This window comes from Oncorhynchus tshawytscha, unplaced genomic scaffold (assembly GCF_018296145.1).
Source record: "Oncorhynchus tshawytscha isolate Ot180627B unplaced genomic scaffold, Otsh_v2.0 Un_scaffold_7589_pilon_pilon, whole genome shotgun sequence".
Taxonomy (NCBI): Eukaryota; Metazoa; Chordata; class Actinopteri; order Salmoniformes; family Salmonidae; genus Oncorhynchus; species Oncorhynchus tshawytscha.
This window is the reverse complement of record NW_024609826.1, coordinates 648,164-671,047: the sequence shown is the minus strand read 5'-3', so window position 1 is coordinate 671,047 and position 22,884 is coordinate 648,164. Positions and strand designations below refer to the sequence as shown.

At 44.2% G+C, this 22,884-nt stretch overlaps 2 protein-coding genes and 1 long non-coding RNA gene across 11 annotated transcripts in view; 2 read left to right on the top strand and 1 right to left on the bottom strand.

Annotated features, from left to right (window-relative positions):
• Positions 1–1,277: 1,277 nt before the first annotated feature.
• Positions 1,278–17,545, bottom strand: abhd5a (abhydrolase domain containing 5a). 5 transcript variants are annotated; one of them, XM_042319142.1, is made up of 10 exons: positions 12,358–12,465; positions 7,870–7,968; positions 7,431–7,528; positions 7,170–7,339; positions 6,407–6,609; positions 3,708–3,862; positions 3,441–3,552; positions 2,885–3,071; positions 2,010–2,078; positions 1,278–1,836 (listed from the first exon to the last, which is right to left on the bottom strand). In XM_042319142.1, the coding sequence occupies exons 1-10, from the start codon at positions 12,387–12,389 to the stop codon at positions 1,744–1,746; spliced, it is 1,218 nt and encodes a 405-aa protein (XP_042175076.1). In that variant the 5' UTR covers positions 12,390–12,465; the 3' UTR covers positions 1,278–1,743. The 5 variants fall into 5 exon arrangements, with proteins under 5 accessions (XP_042175076.1, XP_042175077.1, XP_042175078.1 ...); XM_042319143.1 differs by lacking the exon at positions 12,358–12,465 and adding an exon at positions 10,270–10,452; XM_042319144.1 differs by lacking the exons at positions 7,870–7,968; positions 12,358–12,465 and adding an exon at positions 17,469–17,545.
• Positions 4,487–5,151, top strand: LOC121846126. Of its 3 annotated transcripts, none has more exons than XR_006083050.1 (3): positions 4,487–4,533; positions 4,680–4,984; positions 5,038–5,151. It is a non-coding gene; the product is annotated as an uncharacterized LOC121846126 (long non-coding RNA). The 3 variants fall into 3 exon arrangements; XR_006083049.1 differs by lacking the exon at positions 4,487–4,533 and adding an exon at positions 4,544–4,590; XR_006083048.1 differs by lacking the exon at positions 4,487–4,533 and adding an exon at positions 4,600–4,638.
• ano10a (anoctamin 10a) overlaps positions 15,900–22,884 on the top strand; it is a 46,784-nt gene continuing 39,799 nt past the window's right edge. The window contains exons 1-8 of one of the 3 annotated variants that reach the window (XM_042319139.1): positions 15,900–16,147; positions 17,284–17,443; positions 18,096–18,293; positions 18,585–18,719; positions 20,355–20,474; positions 20,691–21,260; positions 21,508–21,563; positions 21,667–21,741. In XM_042319139.1, coding sequence (XP_042175073.1) covers positions 17,305–17,443; positions 18,096–18,293; positions 18,585–18,719; positions 20,355–20,474; positions 20,691–21,260; positions 21,508–21,563; positions 21,667–21,741 — 1,293 coding nt within the window. In that variant the 5' untranslated portion in view covers positions 15,900–16,147; positions 17,284–17,304. Of the gene's footprint in view, positions 16,148–16,416; positions 16,642–17,283; positions 17,444–18,095; positions 18,294–18,584; positions 18,720–20,354; positions 20,475–20,690; positions 21,261–21,507; positions 21,564–21,666; positions 21,742–22,884 lie in introns of those variants that run through there. The other 2 variants (XM_042319141.1, XM_042319140.1) reach the window with 2 other exon arrangements.

Genomic DNA, 22,884 nt, shown 5'->3' with positions numbered 1-22,884 from the left:
AACAAAGGCCACCAAAATCATAATATAATCTTTATTATTTACAGGTATTTTACAATACATGAATAGAGAAGCACCACGGTAATTGACTTGTGATTGGAGACTTACAATGATATGCAGGACAACAATACAAAGGCATCCACATGTTCAGGAGTTAATCAAACCTTATCCTTGGGCTCAGCACATCTAGTAAACGGTGCTTTAGATTTGTTTTTAAAGGTTGCACTGGGTAAAGTGGCTGTAAAAGTCTAAGTAACCCACCCAATCTGCAACTTCACACACAAGAGATATTAGCTGTCACCTATATGGTATAAGAGGACAGGCTGCTATAGCTATGCTAACTGATATTAGACCTGTGCTTTTCCAGACACCCTGGACAGGTGCCTAATAATACTATCAAATAATGTTGCAATGAATGAATGGGATTTATTGAGGCCGAACCTTCTTTCCCCACAATGGCAGCTGAGAAGAATGGAGTAGTTATCTTCAATTACTAGATTCTGATGCTTTGCTTTCCTGCACCTGCACACGCTAGCTATTAATAAGTGGGTTATTTTAACACTAGACCACAACAAGAGCCAAAACACTATGAATGAGAACATCTTGAAGTGAAAACGACCACTTGCAAAAGGACCCATAAAAAGACAAGACCAAAAAGCAGCAGCAATGACTGTAGTCCCTGGTCACATACTAGGTCATTAAAAAGGCACTTCGGTTGTCATGGGGAAATCTTTTTATATTTGGTATTTATTTAACCTTGATTTAACTACGCAAGTCAGTTAGGAAGAAATTCTTATTTGCAATGACGGCCTACCCCGGCCAAACCCTAACGACCCCGGCCCAACCCTAACGACGCCGGGCCAATTGTGTGCCGCCCGATGGGACTGCCAATGACGGCCTACCCCGGCCCAACCCTAACGACGCTGGGCCAATTGTGTGCCGCCCTATGGGACTGCCAATGACTGCCTACCCCGGCCAAACCCTAACGGGGGCCAATTGTGTGCCGCCCTATGGGACTGCCAATGACGGCCTACCCCGGCCCAACCCTAACGACGCTGGGCCAATTGTGTGCCGCCCTATGGGACTGCCAATGACTGCCTACCCCGGCCCAACCCTAACGACGCTGGGCCAATTGTGTGCCGCCCTACGGGACTGCCAATCACGGCCTACCCCGGCCCAACCCTAACGACGCTGGGCCAATTGTGTGCCGCCCTACGGGACTGCCAATCACGGCCTACCCCGGCCCAACCCTAACGACGCTGGGCCAATTGTGTGCCGCCCTATGGGACTGCCAATGACTGCCTACCCCGGCCCAACCCTAACGACGCTGGGCCAATTGTGTGCCGCCCTACGGGACTGCCAATCACGGCCGGTTGTGATACAGCCTGGAACTGAGATGAAGCACTGAGATTAAGTGCCTTAGACCGCTGTGCCACTCAGGAGCGCATCAGCAAAACCAGAGGTCTAGAAGTTCCACAATCATGTGTATTTAAATCAAAACTCTATGGTCTGTGGTCATATTTACATGAGCTGTTATGACGCAAATGAAACATTTCTAAATAATCTCACGAAGGATCTTTGACAGAATGAGAATAATCCACAAGTAGTAGTCTGTATCGTTCTGAGAATCACATTTCTTAAAACAGCAGATTAAAAGCTGACACACTCATCACAAAATGACCAAAATCCCGACAAGCAGTAACAACTGAGCCATTCTCTTTAGTCAGTAGAATGAATACAAAAGTGTCAAACCAAACAATCCAGGAGAATCATCTTTCCAACACGGGGTCCTTCCCTAGTTATCAGGTCTGCTGTGCTGGTGGGTCTACTACTGAGGACCTAAAGTGAGGATGATAGAGGTAAAATAAAGCCCTATTGAGCTGTCTGCCCAGTCCTCTCTGATCCTCACAGATCACATGCTCACTGAGAGGACAAGCTCTGGGCATGACAGGTATAACACGTCACTCTCCGCAGGTTAACTAGTGTCCCCCTCAGCCCAGCGCGTCACACACCTGAAGCACTCTGTGGTTGAAGTCCTCTGGCTGGTCAGCATAGACGTAGTGGCCCGCCCCTCTGATAGCCTGGGAGAGAGGAGGAATAGAAATATGAGATCAGATACACATTCTGGAAAATCATATTCATCTAGGATTTAACACTTCAATTCACTTTTGTTCCTGCCACCTGCTGAATAAATGGGAATATAAAAGCTGAGCCAGATGTCTCACACATTACTAGACAACCACACACAGACAGCATCTTAAGTGTAAATGGGAATATAAAAGCTGAGCCAGATGTCTCACACATTACTAGACAACCACACACAGACAGTATCTTAAGTGTAAATGGGAATATAAAAGCTGAGCCAGATGTCTCACACATTACTAGACAACCACACACAGACAGCATCTTAAGTGTAAATGGGAATATAAAAGCTGAGCCAGATGTCTCACACATTACTAGACAACCACACACAGACAGCATCTTAAGTGTAAATGGGAATATAAAAGCTGAGCCAGATGTCTCACACATTACTAGACAACCACACACAGACAGCATCTTAAGTGTAAATGGGAATATAAAAGCTGAGCCAGATGTCTCACACATTACTAGACCACACACAGACAGCATCTTAAGTGTAAATGGGAATATAAAAGCTGAGCCAGCTGTCTCACACATTACTAGACAACCACACACAGACAGCATCTTAAGTGTAAATGGGAATATAAAAGCTGAGCCAGCTGTCTCACACATTACTAGACAACCACACACAGACAGCATCTTAAGTGTAAATGGGAATATAAAAGCTGAGCCAGCTGTCTCACACATTACTAGACAACCACACACAGACAGTATCTTAAGTGTTCAGCTTAAAGGAATTGAAACGTACTATGATCTCCACATGAGAGTTTGGCCTCATTTCTTTGATAGCGTTGCCCGAGTTACCGTCGATGCTGGAGCGTGACCCATATATCACAGTAATAGGGATGTCAGCATGGAGCAGGCCAATCCTCTGCAGCATAGGCCTCTTGGCCCACCCGTATGGGATGGTCATGTTCTTGAAGGCTGTCTCACCACTGCAACAGAGTAAACAAACATGATTATTACTTAAGAGGGAGAAGTACAGCAGTAAGGTATACGATAATCTGATCTTCTCAGAATAATCCTTAATAAGCAGCTACTTTGAACTCACCACTACAACAGAGTAAAACTAACATTATCACTGAAATAAGGGTGTGAGAAATGAAAATCACAGCCTATATTACAAAAGCATTTCAGAATTGAATCATAACATCTTCATTATGGTCTAAGAGGAAAACATTGGAATTGAACTGTATTGAAACTCACTCAGACTGAGACTGTAAATACAGGCCCAGAGTAAGTGGAGATAAAAAGCCAGTGAACTCAAACAGGAACTAAATAGAGAGAGAGAGAGAGGGACTAACCTGGGAGTCTGGACATTCAGGTGATAGATATACTCTGTGACCGTGTCGTCGTTGAACATGGACAAGTATTTCTTCTTGAAGTCTGGTCTTAGAGTTGAAACAAGTGTGGGACCTTGAAGAACAAAGGAGGTGGCTTTGAATGCTGGTAAAAACTCCATCCCATAAACAATGCAGTCATCCAGTCAGACAGGTATGTAATTGAAATGTAATTTACAGTAGTATTTCTATGTCTGTCATCCATCTAGTCAGACAGGCTGCCAGTCTTACCCAGTGGCCCCACCAGACGTAGCCCTGCCAGGGGGTTGAACGGGCTCAACATGGCTCCCAGGGCTTTGATCCACACGGGGATGGGCCTGTCCTGGTCTTCTGTGTCTGGACGCTCAGGTAAGCCCCACGGCTCAACCAGCACCATGTGCTTTACCCTACAGGACAGTGAAGAGGAAAGGTCAGCCCCACGGCTCAACCAGCACCATGTGCTTTACCCTACAGGACAGTGAAGTGAAAGGTCAGCCCCAGGAAAGGTCAGCCCCACGGCTCAACCAGCACCATGTGCTTTACCCTACAGGACAGTGAAGAGGAAAGGTCAGCCCCACGGCTCAACCAGCACCATGTGCTTTACCCTACAGGACAGTGAAGAGGAAAGGTCAGCCCCATGTGCTCAGTGAAGAGGAAAGGCCAGCACCATGCTCAAGGACCAGCACCATGTGCTTTACCCTACAGGACAGTGAAGAGGAAAGGTCAGCCCCACGGCTCAACCAGCACCATGTGCTTTACCCTACAGGACAGCACCCAGCACCATGTGCTTTACCCTACAGGACAGTGAAGAGGAAAGGTCAGCCCCATGGCTCAACCAGCACCATGTGCTTTACCCTCAGGACAGTGAAGAGGAAAGGTCCAGCACCACCATGTGCTTTACCCTACAGGACAGTGAAGAGGAAAGGTCAGCCCCACGGCTCAACCAGCACCATGTGCTTTACCCTACAGGACAGTGAAGAGGAAAGGTCAGCACCATGTGCTTTACCCTACAGGACAGTGAAGAGGAAAGGTCAACCAGCACCATGTGCTTTACCCTACAGGACAGTGAAGAGGAAAGGTCAGCCCCATCAACCAGCACCATGTGCTTTACCCTACAGGACAGTGAAGAGGAAAGGTCCAGCACCACCATGTGCTTTACCCTACAGGACAGTGAAGAGGAAAGGTCAGCCCCACGGCTCAACCAGCACCATGTGAAGAGGAAAGGTCAGCCCCACGGCTCAACCAGCACCATGTGCTTTACCCTACAGGACAGTGAAGAGGAAAGGTCAGCCCCACGGCTCAACCAGCACCATGTGCTTTACCCTACAGGACAGTGAAGAGGAAAGGTCAGCCCCACGGCTCAACCAGCACCATGTGCTTTACCCTACAGGACAGTGAAGAGGAAAGGTCAGCCCCACGGCTCAACCAGCACCATGTGCTTTACCCTACAGGACAGTGAAGAGGAAAGGTCAGCCCCACGGCTCAACCAGCACCATGTGCTTTACCCTACAGGACAGTGAAGAGGAAAGGTCAGCAGCACCAGCACCATGTGCTTTACCCTACAGGACAGTGAAGAGGAAAGGTCAGCCCCACGGCTCAACCAGCACCATGTGCTTTACCCTACAGGACAGTGAAGAGGAAAGGTCAGCCCCACGGCTCAACCAGCACCATGTGCTTTACCCTACAGGACAGTGAAGAGGAAATAACATACACCATCAACACCAATCTGAAATAACTGAAACGCCTCTATGGTGGTGAACAAAATAAGTTGAGGTCGTATTGAAAGATCTGGATAGGAAATAATCTAAACCACTAGGGCACAGTTTATTAAGTGATCTGTCCATCGGTGAACTGAATAGGGGAAATAAAGGCGGCATTTAGACAGGCAGACCAATTCTGATATTTTGTCCCCCTAATTGGTCTTTTGACGAATCAGATCAGCTCTGAAAAAAATCTGATGTGAAAATATCAGTGGTCAAAAGACAAAAAAATAACAGACTGCAATGTCAGATGAAAATTTTGTCCTTAATTCAGAGCCAATTAGGATACTGGATGGCTGGCTGCTTTAATACTAAACAGGATAGCCAAAGTGCCCCAGTCAGATGAAGAAGCATTTTGTTGAATACCTTAATACTAGAAGGACAGGAGCCAAATACTAGGAAGGACAGGATACTGGCAGGGATGGCTGGCTGCTTTAATACTAGAAGGACAGGATGTGGCTGGCTGCTTTAATACTAGAGAAGGACAGGATGTGGCTGGCTGGCTGAAGGACAGGATGTGGCTGGCTGCTTTATACTAGAAGGACAGGACAGGATGTGAATACTGAAGGACAGGATGCTTTAATACTAGAAGGACAGGATGGCTGGCTGCTTGAATACTAGAAGGACAGGATGTGGCTGGCTGGCTGCTTTAATACTAGAAGGACAGGATGTGGCTGGCTGCTTTAATACTAGAGAAGGACAGGATGTGGCTGGCTGCTTTAATACTAGAAGGACAGGATGTGGCTGGCTGCTTTAATACTAGAAGGACAGGGTGTGGCTGGCTGCTTTAATACTAGAAGGACAGGATGTGGCTGGCTGCTTTAAGCTATTCTGATCTGAGTGTGATGAGGTTTTGGAGACATTTATAATGAGTTAGGTTCCTGCTGAAATCTTAGCAACACAGTGAGAGAAGATGATTCAGTTGAGATACAGCACAGAGGGGACACTTTTTAAGGACATTCATGTTGTTATCAGAGGTTAGCACCTGCATACCAACATCCCGTGAGGTCTGGGGTGTACAGTATTAGTCAAGCATAGGAGGGTGAACCAAGGACTGGCTAAATACATGTAGTATTCTATCTTTAACCAAGGAGGTGGCTAATTACTAAGGAATAAAACAACCATTCATATTGAAACCTGTCTATGGTTCTGAACTGGGGAAAGTGTTGGGTGGTGTCAGGTGATACTTGCCTGGTGGGATACTTGAGCGAATAAGCAGCTGCCAAATAACCTCCAAAGTTATGTCCCAGCATGACCATGGCTTCCAGGCCGACTTTAGCCCTCCACTGCTCGATGGAGTCCACAAACTGGGCCTCAGCCTCCTTGGCGTCGGAGCTGAAGTAGGGCCTGCTGCTCTGGCCGAAGCCCAGCAGGTCAAAGGCATAGACGGGCCTCTATTATTAACAATAATAATAATGAAATGTCATTTTATTTATAAAGGCACTACACAACATGATAAAACTTACTAAAAATAGAACTCAGTGTTAAAAAGAAAGCATACACTAAATATATAGCAGTCAGACAACAATTAGAGCTAGTTATATATAGCAGGTGTGGTTGACCAGTTGACCTATTGGTAGTTTCCTGTGACCATCCTCCAAATCTCTTTTGGAAGTCTGGAGAAATTCAGTATGTGATTGGCTGTGAGTAGAAATGAAGTTTCCCCTCCGAAGAGGCATTTCCTTGTTTTTCGTGTCTCTTTTCCTACCTTGTAGTAGCCTATGAACCGTTAGTTACGTACCTTATTCATCCTTGCATAAACATCAGAAATATGATTATAACGACATGTTCAGAGCCGCAACCATACAAAATACTGCAGTGGTTTGATATATGGCAATGTGCACTAGTTTCTATCTAGACTCTGCCATACTACACCCCTTTACATCGTCTCTCTGAGGAGAACTTCCTCAGGCTTTCCAACGCTACAAGAGAAGCCTGTGCTTCAGAGACTAACCTGTTGGGCCAGGGCGTCTAGGTTGAGGGCCCACAGGCCCACCCCTCCACCGAAGCCATGCAGCAGCACCAGGGGAGTCTGGTTCTTCGTGTTTCCATTCAATGTGAGGGTCCACAGCATGTTACCATCCGAGATTGGGACATACTTCTGGGACACCTTGCCTGTGATGCCTGGGGATGAGAAGGATCCACACATAATAATCCACAAATTGGCCATGGCTGGAAATACAGTTTGATGGTAAAGGAGAGAGGAATTCCTTACATTGCAGCATCTTCTCCTCTGCAGTCTTGAGCTGGTTCTGGGAGGTGGGGCACCAGGAGGGCAGCCAGCTGGTGATCCATGCCGTGGAAGTCCAGGACCTGCATAGACACAGACACAACTCATCAACCAGCCTAGGCTATAGCCTATACGGTCTGGGATTACATTGGTAGTCAGGAGTCATGTTGCTGGTTGTAATATTTCACAGCAAAAAGGAGACGAGACATTAAATGTAAAAAACAACAACTTGTAAACATGCTTCGGGGATAGGTGAAAATAAAATGACATGCAGGGTCTGTTAACTGATTGAACTGCCAGGGATGTTACTTCCTGCCTCAAGCACTGCATGCAGCAGGAAGTTAGAGCTGCACTAACAGCATATGAGTGGGGTGCAGCCGGGGAGGTGGAGTTAGTCTGACAATCACACCGGTAGGTAAGTTACCTCAACGTTCTGTCCAGGACACTCAACAAATTGTAGAAAAGACTATGAATACCAAGAAACATCAGTATTCGCTGAGCCAGTCTGCAGCCAAAAAACAAACTAAAAAACAGAGTGGAAAAGGGGATGTTATATGCCAGGGACGACATGTAATAGCCTTATTAATCACATGTGCTTGTGTTAATTGAATGGGGAAATGCAGTTAGTGTTGGGATGGGATTCGCTGCATTGGACTTAGTTACATACTAAATTATAAAACAGAAAGTATTGGATAATTGGTTCTTGAAATTGGGTTGCAGTAGTGGAGAAGGTTGTAGTGTACTGGCCTATAGGCTTACAAAAACACTTGAACAAAGCTTTCAAGCCTTCCTAAAACATTTTACTTTAGGCATTGTCAATATGGCATTTCCACGGTAGCTGAATTACACTGTATGCCAATCAAAAAAATATTGATTTAGAAGTTTAACAAACCAACTCTAAGCACAATGACTACTTTGAACAATTTACTGGAAAAACTGTGCAGATGCTACATTTGGTAACAGAATTACGGTAAAATCTCCCTGGGTTTTATTTTTTTATTATTATTATTTTTTCACCTTTATTTAACCAGGTTGGCAAGTTGAGAACAAGTTCTCATTTATAATTGCGACCTGGCCAAGATAAAGCAAAGCAGTTCGACACGTACAACAACACAGAGTTACACATGGAGTAAAACAAACATACAGTCAATAATACAGTATAAACTAGTCTATATATGATGTGAGCAAATGAGGTGAGATAAGGGAGGTAAAGGCAAAAAAAGGCCATGGTGGCAAAGTAAATACAATATAGCAAGTAAAACACTGGAATGGTAGATTTGCAGTGGAAGAATGTGCAAAGTAGAAATAAAAATAATGGGGTGCAAAGGAGCAAAATAAATAAATAAATAATATAAAATAAATTCTGTAGGGAAAGAGGTAGTTGTTTGGGCTAAATTATAGGTGGGCTATGTACAGGTGCAGTAATCTGTGAGCTGCTCTGACAGCTAGTGAGGGAGATAAGTGTTTCCAGTTTCAGAGATTTTTGTAGTTCGTTCCAGTCATTGGCAGCAGAGAACTAGAAGGAGAGGCGGCCAAAGGAAGAATTGGTTTTGGGGGTGACCAGAGAGATATACCTGCTGGAGCGTGTGCTACAGGTGGGTGATGCTATGGTGACCAGCGAGCTGAGATAAGGGGGACTTTACCTTGCAGGGTCTTGTAGATGACATGGAGCCAGTGAGTTTGGCGACGAGTATGAAGCGAGGGCCAGCCAACGAGAGCGATTATTCTGATATTCTGTTACCAAACTTTGTATCTGCACAGTTCTTACTGTATATTTTCTGTGGAAATGGTTAAGTCCTTTTGCATAGAGTTATATGGTTTGTTAAACTTTGAAATCAATGTTTTTTTGTTTGGTATACATTTTAAAGTGAAAATTCTGAGTCTGGGCAAAATTCCATGACCATAGAATTGTCCTAAATTAAGATCAGAAAATAGAAACACGGACCTTTAAAAGGGCCTATGAGTAGTCTAAGTAGTCTAAGTACATGTAAACACACACCTGAAACATCTTGAGATATGACACTGTCAAAGACACCCTCCACTCTGCCCCCCCCAAACCCTCCACTCTGCCCCCCCAAAACCCTCCACTCTGCCCCCCAAACCCTCCACTCTGCCCCCCAAAACCCTCCACTCTGCCCCCAAAACCCTCCACTCTGCCCCCCAAAACCCTCCACTCTGCCCCCCAAAACCCTCCACTCTGCCCCCCAAACCCCTCCCCCCCCCCAAAACCCTCCACTCTGCCCCCCAAAACCCTCCACTCTGCCCCCCAAAACCCTCCACTCTGCCCCCCAAAACCCTCCACTCTGCCCCCCAAAACCCTCCACTCTGCCCCCCAAAACCCTCCACTCTGCCCCCCAAAACCCTCCACTCTGCCCCCCAAAACCCTCCACTCTGCCCCCCAAACCCTCCACCCCCCCCTCCACTCTGCCCTCCACTCTGCCCCCCCCCAAAACCCTCCACTCTGCCCCCCAAACCCTCCACTCTGCCCCCCCAAAACCCTCCACTCTGCCCTCCCAAACCCTCACTAACACCATTAAAATGTATCTGTATCATGCTGAAACACTCCACCCTTAGGATTGTTCAACATGTCAACAACCATTTCAACAGTAACATCTGTTACCCCCAATATCTCTTTTGCCGTCTCCACAATAACCTCCTGCTTTTCACAACCCGAGTCGCATTAATAACCTTACCAATAAAAGCTATGAGGTCAACTTTATTCATTATCAAAGTGTCCTTTGACACCACGCACGAATGAGCACAAGATTTCTTTACAGGCCTCCAAACCATCAGAAGCACCAGCCACGACAGTAGGTCCACTTACCTCAAGTACATCCATGTAAGCTCCACCAGTCCGCTCTGTAGTTCTACCAATCAGTTTCACGGCTTCTGCATACGATACATCACGACTGTTCCTATATCTCCGAGCCTCTCTCTGTATACGATACATCACGACTGTTCCTATATCTCCGAGCCTCTCTCTGTATACGATACATCACGACTGATCCTATATCTCCGACGTATACTACATCACGACTGTTCCTATATCTCCGAGCCTCTCTCTGTATACGATACATCACGACTGATCCTATATCTCCGAGCCTCTCTCTGTATACGATACATCACGACTGTTCCTATATCTCCGAGCCTCTCTCTGTATACGATACATCACGACTGATCCTATATCTCCGAGCCTCTCTCTGTATACGATACATCACGACTGATCCTATATCTCCGAGCCTCTCTCTGTATACGATACATCACGACTGATCCTATATCTCCGAGCCTCTCTCTGTATACGATACATCACGACTGATCCTATATCTCCGAGCCTCTCTCTGTATACGATACATCACGACTGTTCCTATATCTCCGAGCCTCTCTCTGTATACGATACATCACGACTGTTCCTATATCTCCGAGCCTCTCTCTGTATACGATACATCACGACTGTTCCTATATCTCCGAGCCTCTCTCTGTATACGATACATCACGACTGATCCTATATCTCCGAGCCTCTCTCTGTATACGATACATCACGACTGATCCTATATCTCCGAGCCTCTCTCTGTATACGATACATCACGACTGATCCTATATCTCCGAGCCTCTCTCTGTATACGATACATCACGACTGATCCTATATCTCCGAGCCTCTCTCTGTACTTGGCATCCACCAAATGCTGCAGTGTTCTCCCCCACAATCACAGCACTTAACCTTCACATTGCTCCCACATTCACCGTAACCACGTGTCCCTCCTCACTTGGAACATCGTTTCTTTCCTTTACACTGAGCCGCTACATTCTTTGGCGTTTAAAACATTGCAGTGCATATGGGACAAATTCTCTAACATTGAAACTAAGGAATCGGATCTGTACTTTTCTCAGCAAGACTTTATCAAACCTCACCACCACTGATAAGCTGTCATTTGTTTGACCCTCTTTCCTACCAATCAACCTTTTGGCCTCAATTACTCTGCCTCCCGTCACATTGTCTTTAACATCATCTATGGACATAGATACTGGGACCACAGTGATGACTTCCCTCAATCTAGCATAAGAACCAGGGACATAGCTTTTAATCTTCTTCCCATTAACGTTAAGCTTTTCCATTTTCAGAATAGTCTCTTGCTGAGCCTGGCTACCACACTATATTAACAATCTACCATTTCCAATGAATCGAGCTAATTTCACTTCACCTACCTTTTTCTCTACGGCATGAGTTAGTCAGATAGGGTGTAAGTGAGGCCCCGTGGTCTCATCAAACACTATCACCGCTTTCCACTCCAACACATCACTACCCTTACTTCATACCTTGGCCCTCTTCATGCTTTCTTCACTAGACGCTTCACTGCTTTCTGTATCATTATCTCTCTTCTTCCTATGTCTTTCCACTACCGACCATTCCCGTCATCCTCCCGCACCATACAGTCAGAACTGACACCCATATTGTTCGCATTCCAACACAGCTGTTCATTTCAAGCTTTAAACCGCTCCGTCGGTTTCATGACTTTTTAACGCGGACCAATGCCGCTTTCACGTGCTAGTCGGAACTAGGAACATCGGAAATGTCCGACTTTCTAACTTGTTGTTGTCAATCACCTACCGCGTTCAACTAATTAGCAAGTCGAAATGTCCGCGTTTCCTAGCTCCGACATGCACCTGAACCCGGCATAAACTATAAACATGCAACATTGTTGCCACGAGTGTGTTAAATCAACTGAAAATTAACTTCAGTCTACAGGTGCTTGACGACAAACAAGAACAATCAACATGCTAGTAGGACTAGCTAATAACAAGACACACAAGGGAAACATATTGTATCATGATTAACTTTTTGTGGGTCGCTTTTATCAATATAGTTATATTTAAAAGAGCGGTTCTAAGTTTGTTTATAAAAAAACACACTCACCCTCTCTCAGTAGTCACCGCTTGGTCAGCCATTCTTCACACAGCAAAATCACATGATCCACAAAACATGACATCACCTGGCGTGTATTCATTAGGAGGTTTCCGTTGCAAAACTTTTGCAATGGAAACCCTTTACCATACTTAAGGATCTAAACGGAAGCAAACCAAAGAGTGTCTATTGTATTGATAAGATAACAATCAAAACACATGTCCTCAACTATGGAAGGCAGGCAGGAGGTGAGATCAGGTGGGACCATAAAAAAATAGTTATTTAACTAGGCAAGTCCGTTAAGAATAGATTCTTATTTACAATGACGGCCTACCCCGGCCAAACCCTAACCCGGCCGGACGATGCTGAGCCAATTCTGTGCCGCCCTATGGGACTCCCAATCGCGGCCGGTTGTGATACAGCCTGGAAACAAACCAGGGTCTGTAGTGACACCTCTAGCACTGAGATTTTATTTATTTATTTTATCTTTATTTAACCAGGTAGGCAAGTTGAGAACAAGTTCTCATTTACAATTGCGACCTGGCCAAGATAAAGTGCCTCAGATGCAGTGCCTTAGCCAATGAGAGGGCCGATACGCGTGTGAACAACAGGCCATAGAGATGGAGGACTCATCTTTGTATCTGTGCCATTATAACGTCTGTGACAGTTTGGGCAGTCCCATTAAAGCTATCTCCATTTTAAAGTAGTCATTTTTTTCCTTCATTGGCTGATTGCTACCAACTCATAGGAATCCCCATCCAGTTGAAAATGTATAAATGGTGAAAGCCCTCAATGGCAATGTCCATGACAAATTGGATAATATCCACGATGAGTTCTCTATCAATTTCAATTCAAATGGCTTTATTGGCATGGGAAACATGTTTGCATTGCCAAAGCAAGTAAAATAGATAACAAACAAAAGTTAAATAAACAATCAGAAATTAAAAGTAAACATTACACTGAGAACATATTATGGCTATATACCATGTTCTAATGATGTGCAGATAGTTAATGTACAAAAGGGAAAATAAATAAACATAAATATGGGTTGTATTTACAATGGTGTTTGTTCTTCACTGTTTGCCTTTTTCTTATGGCAACAGGTCACATCTTGCTGCTGTGATGGCACACTGTGGTATTTCACCTAATAGATATGGGAGTTTATCAAAATTTGATTTGTTTTTAAATTCGTTGTGGGTCTGTGTAATCTGAGGGAAATATGTTTATCTAACATTATCATACATTTGGCAGGAGGTTAGGAAGTGCAGCTCAATTTCCACCTCATTTAATGGGCAGTGAGCACATAGCCTGTCTTCTCTTGAGAGCCAGGTCTGCCTTCAGCAGCCTTTCTCAATAGCAAGGCTATGCTCACTGAGTCTGTACATAGTCAAAGCTTTCCTTCATTTTGGGTCAGTCATGGTAGCCAGGTATTCTGCTTCTGTGTACTCTCTGTTTAGGGCCAAATAGCATTCCAGTTTGCTCTATTTTTTAGTTAATTCTTTCCAAATTTGTCAAGAAATTACCTTTTTGTATTCTCATGATTTGGTTAGGTCTTATTGTGGTTTTGGAATCAATTCCTTTTAGGTTGTTGTAGAATTTAACGGCTGTTTTCTGGATTTTGATAATTAGCGGGTATCATCCTAATTTTGCCGTGCATGCAGTATTTGGTGTTTAACGTTGTACACAGGGGATGTTTTTTCAGAATTATGCATGCAGAGTCTCAATTTCTTTTTTCCCCATTTTGTGAATTCTTGGTTGGTGAGCGCACCCCAGACCTCAACCATAAAGGCCAATTGGTTCTATAACCGATTCAAGTATTTTTTTTTGTTGCCAGATCCTAAATGTCAAATTGTATGTTCCTTTTGATGGCGTAGTAGGCCCTTCTTGCCTTGCCTCTCAGATCGTTCATAGCTTTTCGGAAGTTACCTTTGGTGCTGATATTTAGGCCGTGGTAGGTATAGGTTTGTGTGCTCTAGGGCAACGGTGTCTAGATGGAATTTATATTCATGGTCCTGGAAACAGGACCTTTTATAGGACCATTATTTATGTCTTACTGAGATTCACTGTCAGGGCCCAGGTCTGACAGAATCTGCGGAGAATATCTAGGTGTTGCTGTATGCCCTCCTTCGCTGGGGACAGAAGCTCTGACAACAGGCACAACTAAGATATAAAGTCATTTTTTGCCGAAATGCCACAAGCGTCCACTTTATACACATACACACACACACATAACACCTAAGATTTACGAAACGTCCTATTAAATAAAATAAGCATCAAGTAGCAAATGAGAAATTACCATTTTTGTTTACTAAATTCGACACTCACTGACCTCCATACAAAAATGATTTACCTAGTTGGTTTATTTTCGTAGCCAGATTTTGGGACGATTAAAACTTCTCACTTCGTCTCTTCCTCTGAGCGAACGAGACGGGGAGGGACCTACCTACATAAACTCCCAAGTTTTGATCAACTTGACCAATAAAGTCTCGTTTTCGTTGCAAAACGTTTTCCGTTTGAAGTAAACGGTTTCAGTAATACACCCCTGAAGAAGAACGCAACTTTTTTTTTTACTGACGCTTTGGGACGTGATATTGCGGAAGATACACACACACGCCACAAATGAACTCTGGTATGGTCAAATACAATTATTTACACAAAAATTGGTAGTCGTATTCGATAGGCTCTTATCAGAGACAATGCTATGGATTCTGTGTTTTATATGACAACCTCAATATTAATAATAAACTAGCCAAACCAAACTAACAAGAACCAATACTTGTATCCTGGGAGCAAGACCATAATCATAATAACCCTCACCTGATTGTCTGGTGAGGTTTAGTCTAACCACAAGGCAGGTAACCACTAGAGTGTTGGACCAGTAACCGAAAGGTTGCTGGGTCGAATCCCTGAGCAGACTAGGTAAACATCTGTCGTTCTGCCCCTGAACAAGGCAGTTAACCCGGGGAACAGTGGGTTAACTGTAAATAAGAGTTTGTTCTTTATTGACATTCCTAGTTAAATAAAGGTTAAAATAATATTGTCAACATTATAACTACTGTATTTTTTTTTCATAATAAAGACATATGCCGTATGCCTGTCCTACTAGAAAAACGTGTTAGAATCCTATTCAAATGAGGAAGCCCCATTGAAAGTGTTCTTGTCGTGATTTACTTGCCTCTGTTCCATAGAGATAGATACAGGACTCTAGTGCCCAAAAACCGGTCTAAGCATGGGCAGCGCATTTGAAGACTTTCACTATTTTGAAGTATTCATTGGGGTGGGACTTCTTATGGGTTAAGGAATGAACACATAATTCCATCCAGATCATCAGGAGGGATCAGCCAATGAATTATATTTGTGAGCAAACATTCCATAACTGCAGGTGGCATTCAATCACCAACCTTGGCTTTGTACCTTTTCAAACAACACACTCCAGGTGGCAGTATGCACCCTTTCAGTTCGTTTACTATCTCATAGAAGTAGCAGAAGAACAAAAGTGACTACACTGCCCATGCTCTCACAGACGCCATAATAGGACAGATACAATGTTGCGTCCTCTAACTATCTCTATGCTGTGTAGGCCTACACACACAGCAAAGCACGTTGGTGGGTGTGATAACTGCGGGCTGAAGTCTACAGCGGCGCTTGCCTGTCAGTGCCAGTGACGTGGAGAGGCAGAAGTCAAGCAACTCTTCTGATTTCTCAAGACAATAGAAGATTCGAAATAGGTATTTATTGTCGACTTGGCATCGCGGGCAACCTTTAAAAGTGGACCTTATTGCGCCAGCGAACGAAGCACGTGGTGAGTAGCCTTGTTTATAGAGATTTGTTGATGTAAAAGGCCTACCGGTATCTACTTTTCCGATTTGCGTCAAATGTTTCCCCAGTTGTACGTGACAATGTTACGTCAAAGCTCAACACATTTCTTCAGAGTAAAGCAATCATGAGTATACCCTGTAACAGTGTTTATAGCCACCCATCGATACTGCAACGAACGTGCGGTTCATGCCCCGCCCTCTCTCACACCAAAACACTCAGCTGTCACTGTCACTAGCCAGCTTTAGCTGATATTCAGAATCAGATTTAGGAGCAAATTACATTTGAACCTCTTTAATACATGGGAAATCTGTTTTTTGAGGCCGTTGGGATTCAACGTCTAAAGTAAACAGTCGAATGACATCAATCAGTTGGGCTGAACCCAAGCCATAAGAATGACTTAAAGAGAAGGCGTTTCAGAATATGAAGGCAACTTCAGAAGTTAACGACTTCAGACTGTAAAAAGCTAGCCTGGGAAAGGTAAAGGAGGATACCTAGTTAGTTAGTTGTGCAACTGAATCCAGTCAACTGAAATTTGTCTTCTGCATTTAACCCAACCCGTCTGAATCAGACCAGTCTCTTTAGCCCAAAAAACCTACAAAACTTCATTCGTTTTCCCATTCGCTTTGTCCAGCGAACTATGGCGGAGTTAGTGCATACAAAAAGACGCCATTACTATTTCTCTCTATTGAACGTTGAGATTGCTGAAAGGCCAGCTTTTTTGGCAATGACAAGGAGTGGCAAGGAGTGGAATGTTCGCTAAAGAGACTGGTACTCAGACTAGTAAAACGCCTCAAGGCTGAACCCCTGAACATACCTCACCTTGTTAGGTAATATAAGATTGTTTTAGGCCAGGTGAAGGTGCTGCAACTCACATTTGCAAGAGGAGCAATAAGTAATTTGGTTACCTATAGCAACATTTGTATGTGCAACAACTGATATTTTATTTTATAGATTTAAATAGCCAATGTTGTTTATGTATTTAGGCTATGTAAAACATATTGTCACTGTACACCGATACTCGGATGTTCAAAACTGAAGAATGCTATTCTGGCCTTGTCCTTTTGGTCCTTGTAGGCAGTCATGTTTAATTCATTTGTTTCCTATCTTGTCTCTCCCCAGGCTTCACAGGGAGAGGGGAAAATGCAAAAAAGCTTGTCAGTGTATGACAGTGATGGCTCAACATTTGCACCTCTGGTGGTCATCGAGTTGGTTTCGGAAACCAAAGAGGAAGCCATCGCATGGTTACTAAACAGGGTCAGAGACAAGCAGCAAGATGGAGGTACAGTACATTGAGCTTAGCTTACCTACTGTATATTGGGAACAGAGATTTGAAGCTTCCCAACAGTTGAAACAGTCTTCTCTCCATCGCTTTTCAAATTGCCTCTGCTTCCTCTCTTTTGGCTTTCACTCTATCGTGCTCTCTGAAAGTGAGCGAAACTGATCCGATAACATATCTGGGCCCGTTTCCACAAAGCGTCTCAGAGTAGGAGTGCTGATCTAGGATCTGTTTATAAAATATTATTATAATCTAAATAGCAAAACTGACCCTAGATCAGCACTCCCAGTGATCAGCACTCCCTTTATGAATACGGGCCCTGATGCCACCTGCGATAAACTATGTGAAAACAAAGCAGGCTGACCTTATCACTTATATCGTGAAATACTCACTGAAAAGAGCACGGTTCGGTACAATAGTGTGAAAGTCCCTTTTAGTTACTGTATCTATTAACCAGTCAGTCTGGCTCTGTTGATACAATATGGTTGTCCTAGGCTACGTCCCCAAATGGCACCCTATTCCCTACATAGTGCACTACTTTTGACCTGAGCCCTGGTCAAAAGTAGTGCACTATAAAGGGATTAGGGTGTAATTTGGGATGAACACCTAGTCTATTGATGCCTTCATACCTATCCTGATTCCTCTGCTGTGTTAGGGGCTGAGCTGCTGGTGGAGCAGCTGACTCCAGGGGCTCAGGGCACGGAGAAGGACAACCCCAATGTGTATGTGGTGGGGGCCTCCTGGCAAAGGCTCCTATACGGAGCTGAGGACGTGGGCCTCTTCAAGGAGTTCAACGACGGCTCCATGAGAGGCTTCACGTATGCCAACAAGCACAACTTCAAAGAGTTCCAAGGTAATCTAGGGTACAGTACGTCACAAATGGCGCCCTATTCCTTATCGCATAGGTGCCATTAGTGATGCATACATAGTAAACTGTGAATGTACTATAGATGATGAATAGTATTTTAAATGTTCTGTATTATATTATTACAACTATATTACTATACAATACAACACAATAATTAGATTGATATGTAAATACAGCGTGTTTAAATAAACATCATTACTACACTAGTGTAAGAGCACGTTATTGTATTGTAAAGTGACTGTAACTTTGTTAATTGTCTGTGTCTGTATACTACAGGTGATGGGGATGGTTTTCTGAGCATGGCAGAGTGTCAATACATCATAAAACATGAACTGGACAACCTGAGGGCCAAGGATGAGGCCCACGTGCCTGGATATCCGAAGATGAAACTGTATCCAGGGAAGTCAGTCAGTAAGTACACCACTGACCCTATGACCTCAGCCACACTGAAACACTGGGTGCACAGTCATCAAACCTGGGTTCAAATAGTATACATTTTCTTTCAAATACTCTGAGCCTGCTGCCTGGATTGGAATGCCAGATGGGCAGGGTTTGGACTTTTGTGACTATTCCATTGGTTCTATTGTGCTAGGGAAGCTCAGAGCCATTAACACTGTGGACAGTTTATTAGGTACACCACTCCGTTCACCAAAATAGTGCACTCCTACAGACAGTGAGTCATGTGGCCGTGGCTTGCTATATAAAGCAGGCAGACAGGCAGCGAGGCATTCAGTTACTGATCGATTGAACGTTGGAATGGGCAAAGCGACTGAGCGTGGTATGATCGTCGGTGCCCGGCGTGCCGGTTCCAGTATATTTTCATGCATGACAGTGTCAAGGGTTTACCGAGAATGGTACGACAAACAAAAAACATCCAGTCAGCGGCTGTCCTGTGGGTAAAAACGGCTCGTTGATGAGAGGTCGAAGGAGAATAGCAAGAATCGTACAAGCTAACAGGCGGGCCACAAACAGGCAAATAACGGCACAGAACGTCATCTCGGAATGCACAACTCGTCGGTCCTTGTCACGGATAGGCTATTGCAGCAGACAACCACACTGGGTTCCACTCCGATCAGCTAAAGACAAGAAGCAGCTCCAGTTGGGATGCAATCACCAATACTGGACAATTGAGAAGTGTAAAAACATCACCTGGCCCAATGAATCCCTGTTCCTTTTCCATCATGCTGATGTCAGTCAGGTGTATAGATCTTCTGTATGGCTCAGTCAAGTTCAGCACACATGAAAACCAATACTATTTGAACCCAGGTCTGCAGCCAATTCCATATTTGAAACATAACATACATAATCCTCACATTGTCTCCCCATCAGAGTCAGCAATAAGGACAATAAATATGCAAATGTCAGTGGATTATTCAAATACGAGATAAGGAGGCAATGCTCTTGCTGAGCAGATAGACTGGTATTCAGCTTAACCAATTGTTTAGAAAAATAATGCAACGTTTTGGAAATAATTTTGTCAAGAAATGACGTGAAATTAAAGCTTTTTATTTTTATACAAATATACTAGTACATATGTGGGTCCCCACCATTGTCTGTATGTTATTGTTTCAGAAAACTAAGCTTTCTCTCATTATGAGGAAAGTTAACAGTTCAAACTCAACTGTTTTCATTGCTCTCAAGTAGCCAATGTTCTCAGAGTCATTTTTAGCACTTCAGCAACTTAACTCGGGAATTATCTCTCACCAAAAGAGCATCGGCCTGCATAGGCCAGCTTTTCCCAACCCCGGTTCTCCAGTACCCCCAACAGTATACATTTGTTATTGTAGTCCCAGACAAACACACCTGATTCAACTTGTCAACTAATCATCAACCCCTCAATGAGTTGAACCAGGTGAGTTTGTCTGAGGCTGTAACAACATGTTCTGTTGGAGGTACTGGAGTTGGGGAAACACTGACATGGGCCACTAGTTCAAGTTTCATTATGTTTATCTAATAAAGATGTCTAGAATCACATGACAGATAGCGTCAGGAGACTGGGGGGGGGGGGTGAATGGACTGACTCTTCTGTTTTTAATGTCATCTCAGTACGCAGAATGCAATCAAAGGGGATCCTTGTCCAAGTTTTCCCTCTGCATGAGAAGGAGGAACTCAAAAGGCTTTCCTTTTCCTGGTTCAAAAAGATCAAGTTGTCCTTCCAGCCTCTTGGTAAGTTACAGTTGCCATGGCTTGATCATTTTGCCCTTTGAATCCTATGGCTACACAGTATTATCTTAGTGTTCTTCATCTCTTTCAATATGAACTTCACTGGAGTATATCAAATGATTAGGCTATCACCATGGACAAGACATGGAACATTCTAAGAACCTTCTAATAGCTTGTTTGTGACTAAATCCTCCCCATGATTCCCCATGGTCCATCCAGATGACATCAGGCACTACTTTGGTGAGGGTATGGCACTCTACTTTGGTTTCCTGGAGTATTTCACCTTGGCCCTGATCCCCATGGCCCTCATAGGCATACCATACTACCTCTTCGACTGGGAGGACTACGACAAGTTCACGGTGTTCGCCGGCTTCAACCTGGTGTGGTGCACGGTGATCCTGGAGTTGTGGAAGCGCCTCAGCGCTTCGCTAGCATACGGATGGGGCACCCTGAGCAGGAAGAAAGCCTTCGAGGAGCCGAGGCCGGGCTTCCACGGCGTCTTGGGCGTCAACCCCGTCACGGGGCGGGCGGAGCCACTCTACTCAAACGCCAAGCGTCAGCTGAGGATCTACCTGGTGTCGGTTCCCTTTGTGCTGCTGTGCCTCTACCTGTCTCTGTACGTCATGATGATCTACTTTGACATGGAGGGCTGGGCCTTGATGATCCATGATGAGGAGCCTACCTTCTGGACAGGACTGCTACTTTTTATCCCCAGTATTATCTACGCTGTGGTTATAGAGATCATGAACCTCATATACCGCTATGCGGCAGAGTTCCTCACTGGCTGGGGTGAGTGGGATTGGATGGGTGGGTGGGTGGATGAATGCATTTTAGCTCATATTTTATAATGCATACAATGTTGTTTTAACAATGCAGAAAACAACAGAACACACAAATCATTCAGGCTAAAAATACATTGTCTTAATGCTACAGTGGTGTTTCCTGTGTTCCTCTTGTTCTTTTGCTGACTGTAGGGAGAGTTGTTGACTTGATAGAAGACACACTGTTTATGAAGTCAATGTTATTTTTGCTTTAGAAAACCACAGGCTTGAGTCAACATTTCAAAATCACCTGGTCCTTAAAGTACTGGTGGTGAGTCATACATGAAATTGGTTTGTTTCCATGATCATTTCAAGTTACCATTGATTTTGAAAATCCTTTTGTTAACAGTTTACTTGTCATCTTCTCTCCCCAGTTCAACTTCTTCAACTGTTTTGCCTCCCTATTCTACATTGCCTTTGTGATGCAGGATATGGTGCTTCTCAGACAGGTGGGTCACTACCAATGATGTGTATATACCCTGGATGACTAACAGGGGTGCTGTATTGAAGCCACCGCGCAGCCATCTTGATAACCCTCCTTCATTGTAAACAAGATTTTGGAAGCTATAGAAATGCATGTGTTAATGTTAATGTTTTTGACATGTATATTCTATTACGGACACAAATGCATCATTTTATATTATATGTTAGCAAAACATAAAACAAAACAAAGATATAAAAAAAAACATCTTAAGAGTGTATATATATATATATATATATATTAGTTCTATTGTTACTGTCTCCACTACTACTACAACAACAAAACATCTTAAATACATGTAATTCTGTCCTATTGAATTTCAACACTGTAGAATTCCATTCATTCCTATAGAGGACTGCTCCCACTGGGGAGAGCCAACCATTTGGGATGCAACCAGAGTTGTTTACTGCTGCTACTCCTGCTGCTACTTCTGTTGCTGGTGCTGCTACTTCTGTTGCTGGTGCTGCTACTTCTGTTGCTGCTGCTTCTGCTATCAATTAATCAAATGTATTTATAAAACCCTTCTTACATCAGCTGATGTCACAAAGTGCTGTACAGAAACCCAGCCTAAAACCCCAAACAGCAAGCAATGCAGGTGTAGAAGCTCAGTGGCTAGGAAAAACTCCCTAGAAAGGCCAGAACCTAGGAAGAAACCTAGAGAGGAACCAGGCTATGTGGGGTGGCCAGTCCTCTTCTGGCTGTGCCGGGTGGAGTTTATAACAGAACATGGCCAAGATGTTCAAATGTTCATATATGACCAGCAGGGTCAACTAATAATAATCACAGTGGTTTTCGAGGGTGCAACAGGTCAGCACCCCAGGAGTAAATGTCAGTTGGCTTTTCATAGCCGATCCCTCAGAGTATCTCTACTGCTCCTGCTGTCTCTAGAGAGTTGAAAACAGCAGGTCTGGGACAGGTAGCACGTCCGGTGAACAGGTCAGGGTTCCATAGCAGCACCACGGCCAGGTGGACTGGGGACAGCAAGGAGTGAGTGAGTGAGTGAGAGAGAGAGAGAGACTACTATTTCTGCTGTTGCTGCTACTTATCCTGCTGCTACTGCTATTGGTACTAATGCTACTGCTGCTGCTACTACTTATCCTGCTACTGCTAT

Excerpts from the sequence above, each read along its gene's own strand:
- abhd5a (XM_042319142.1), bottom strand. The coding sequence starts at position 12,389 with ATGGCTGACCAAGCGGTGACTACTGAGAGAGG. Across the intron at positions 3,553-3,707 it reads ACGTCTGGTGGGGCCACTGG|GTCCCACACTTGTTTCAACT; the intron begins GTAAGACTGGCA and ends TTGTTCTTCAAG. Across the intron at positions 3,072-3,440 it reads CTGAATGTCCAGACTCCCAG|TGGTGAGACAGCCTTCAAGA; the intron begins GTTAGTCCCTCT and ends ACTCTGTTGCAG.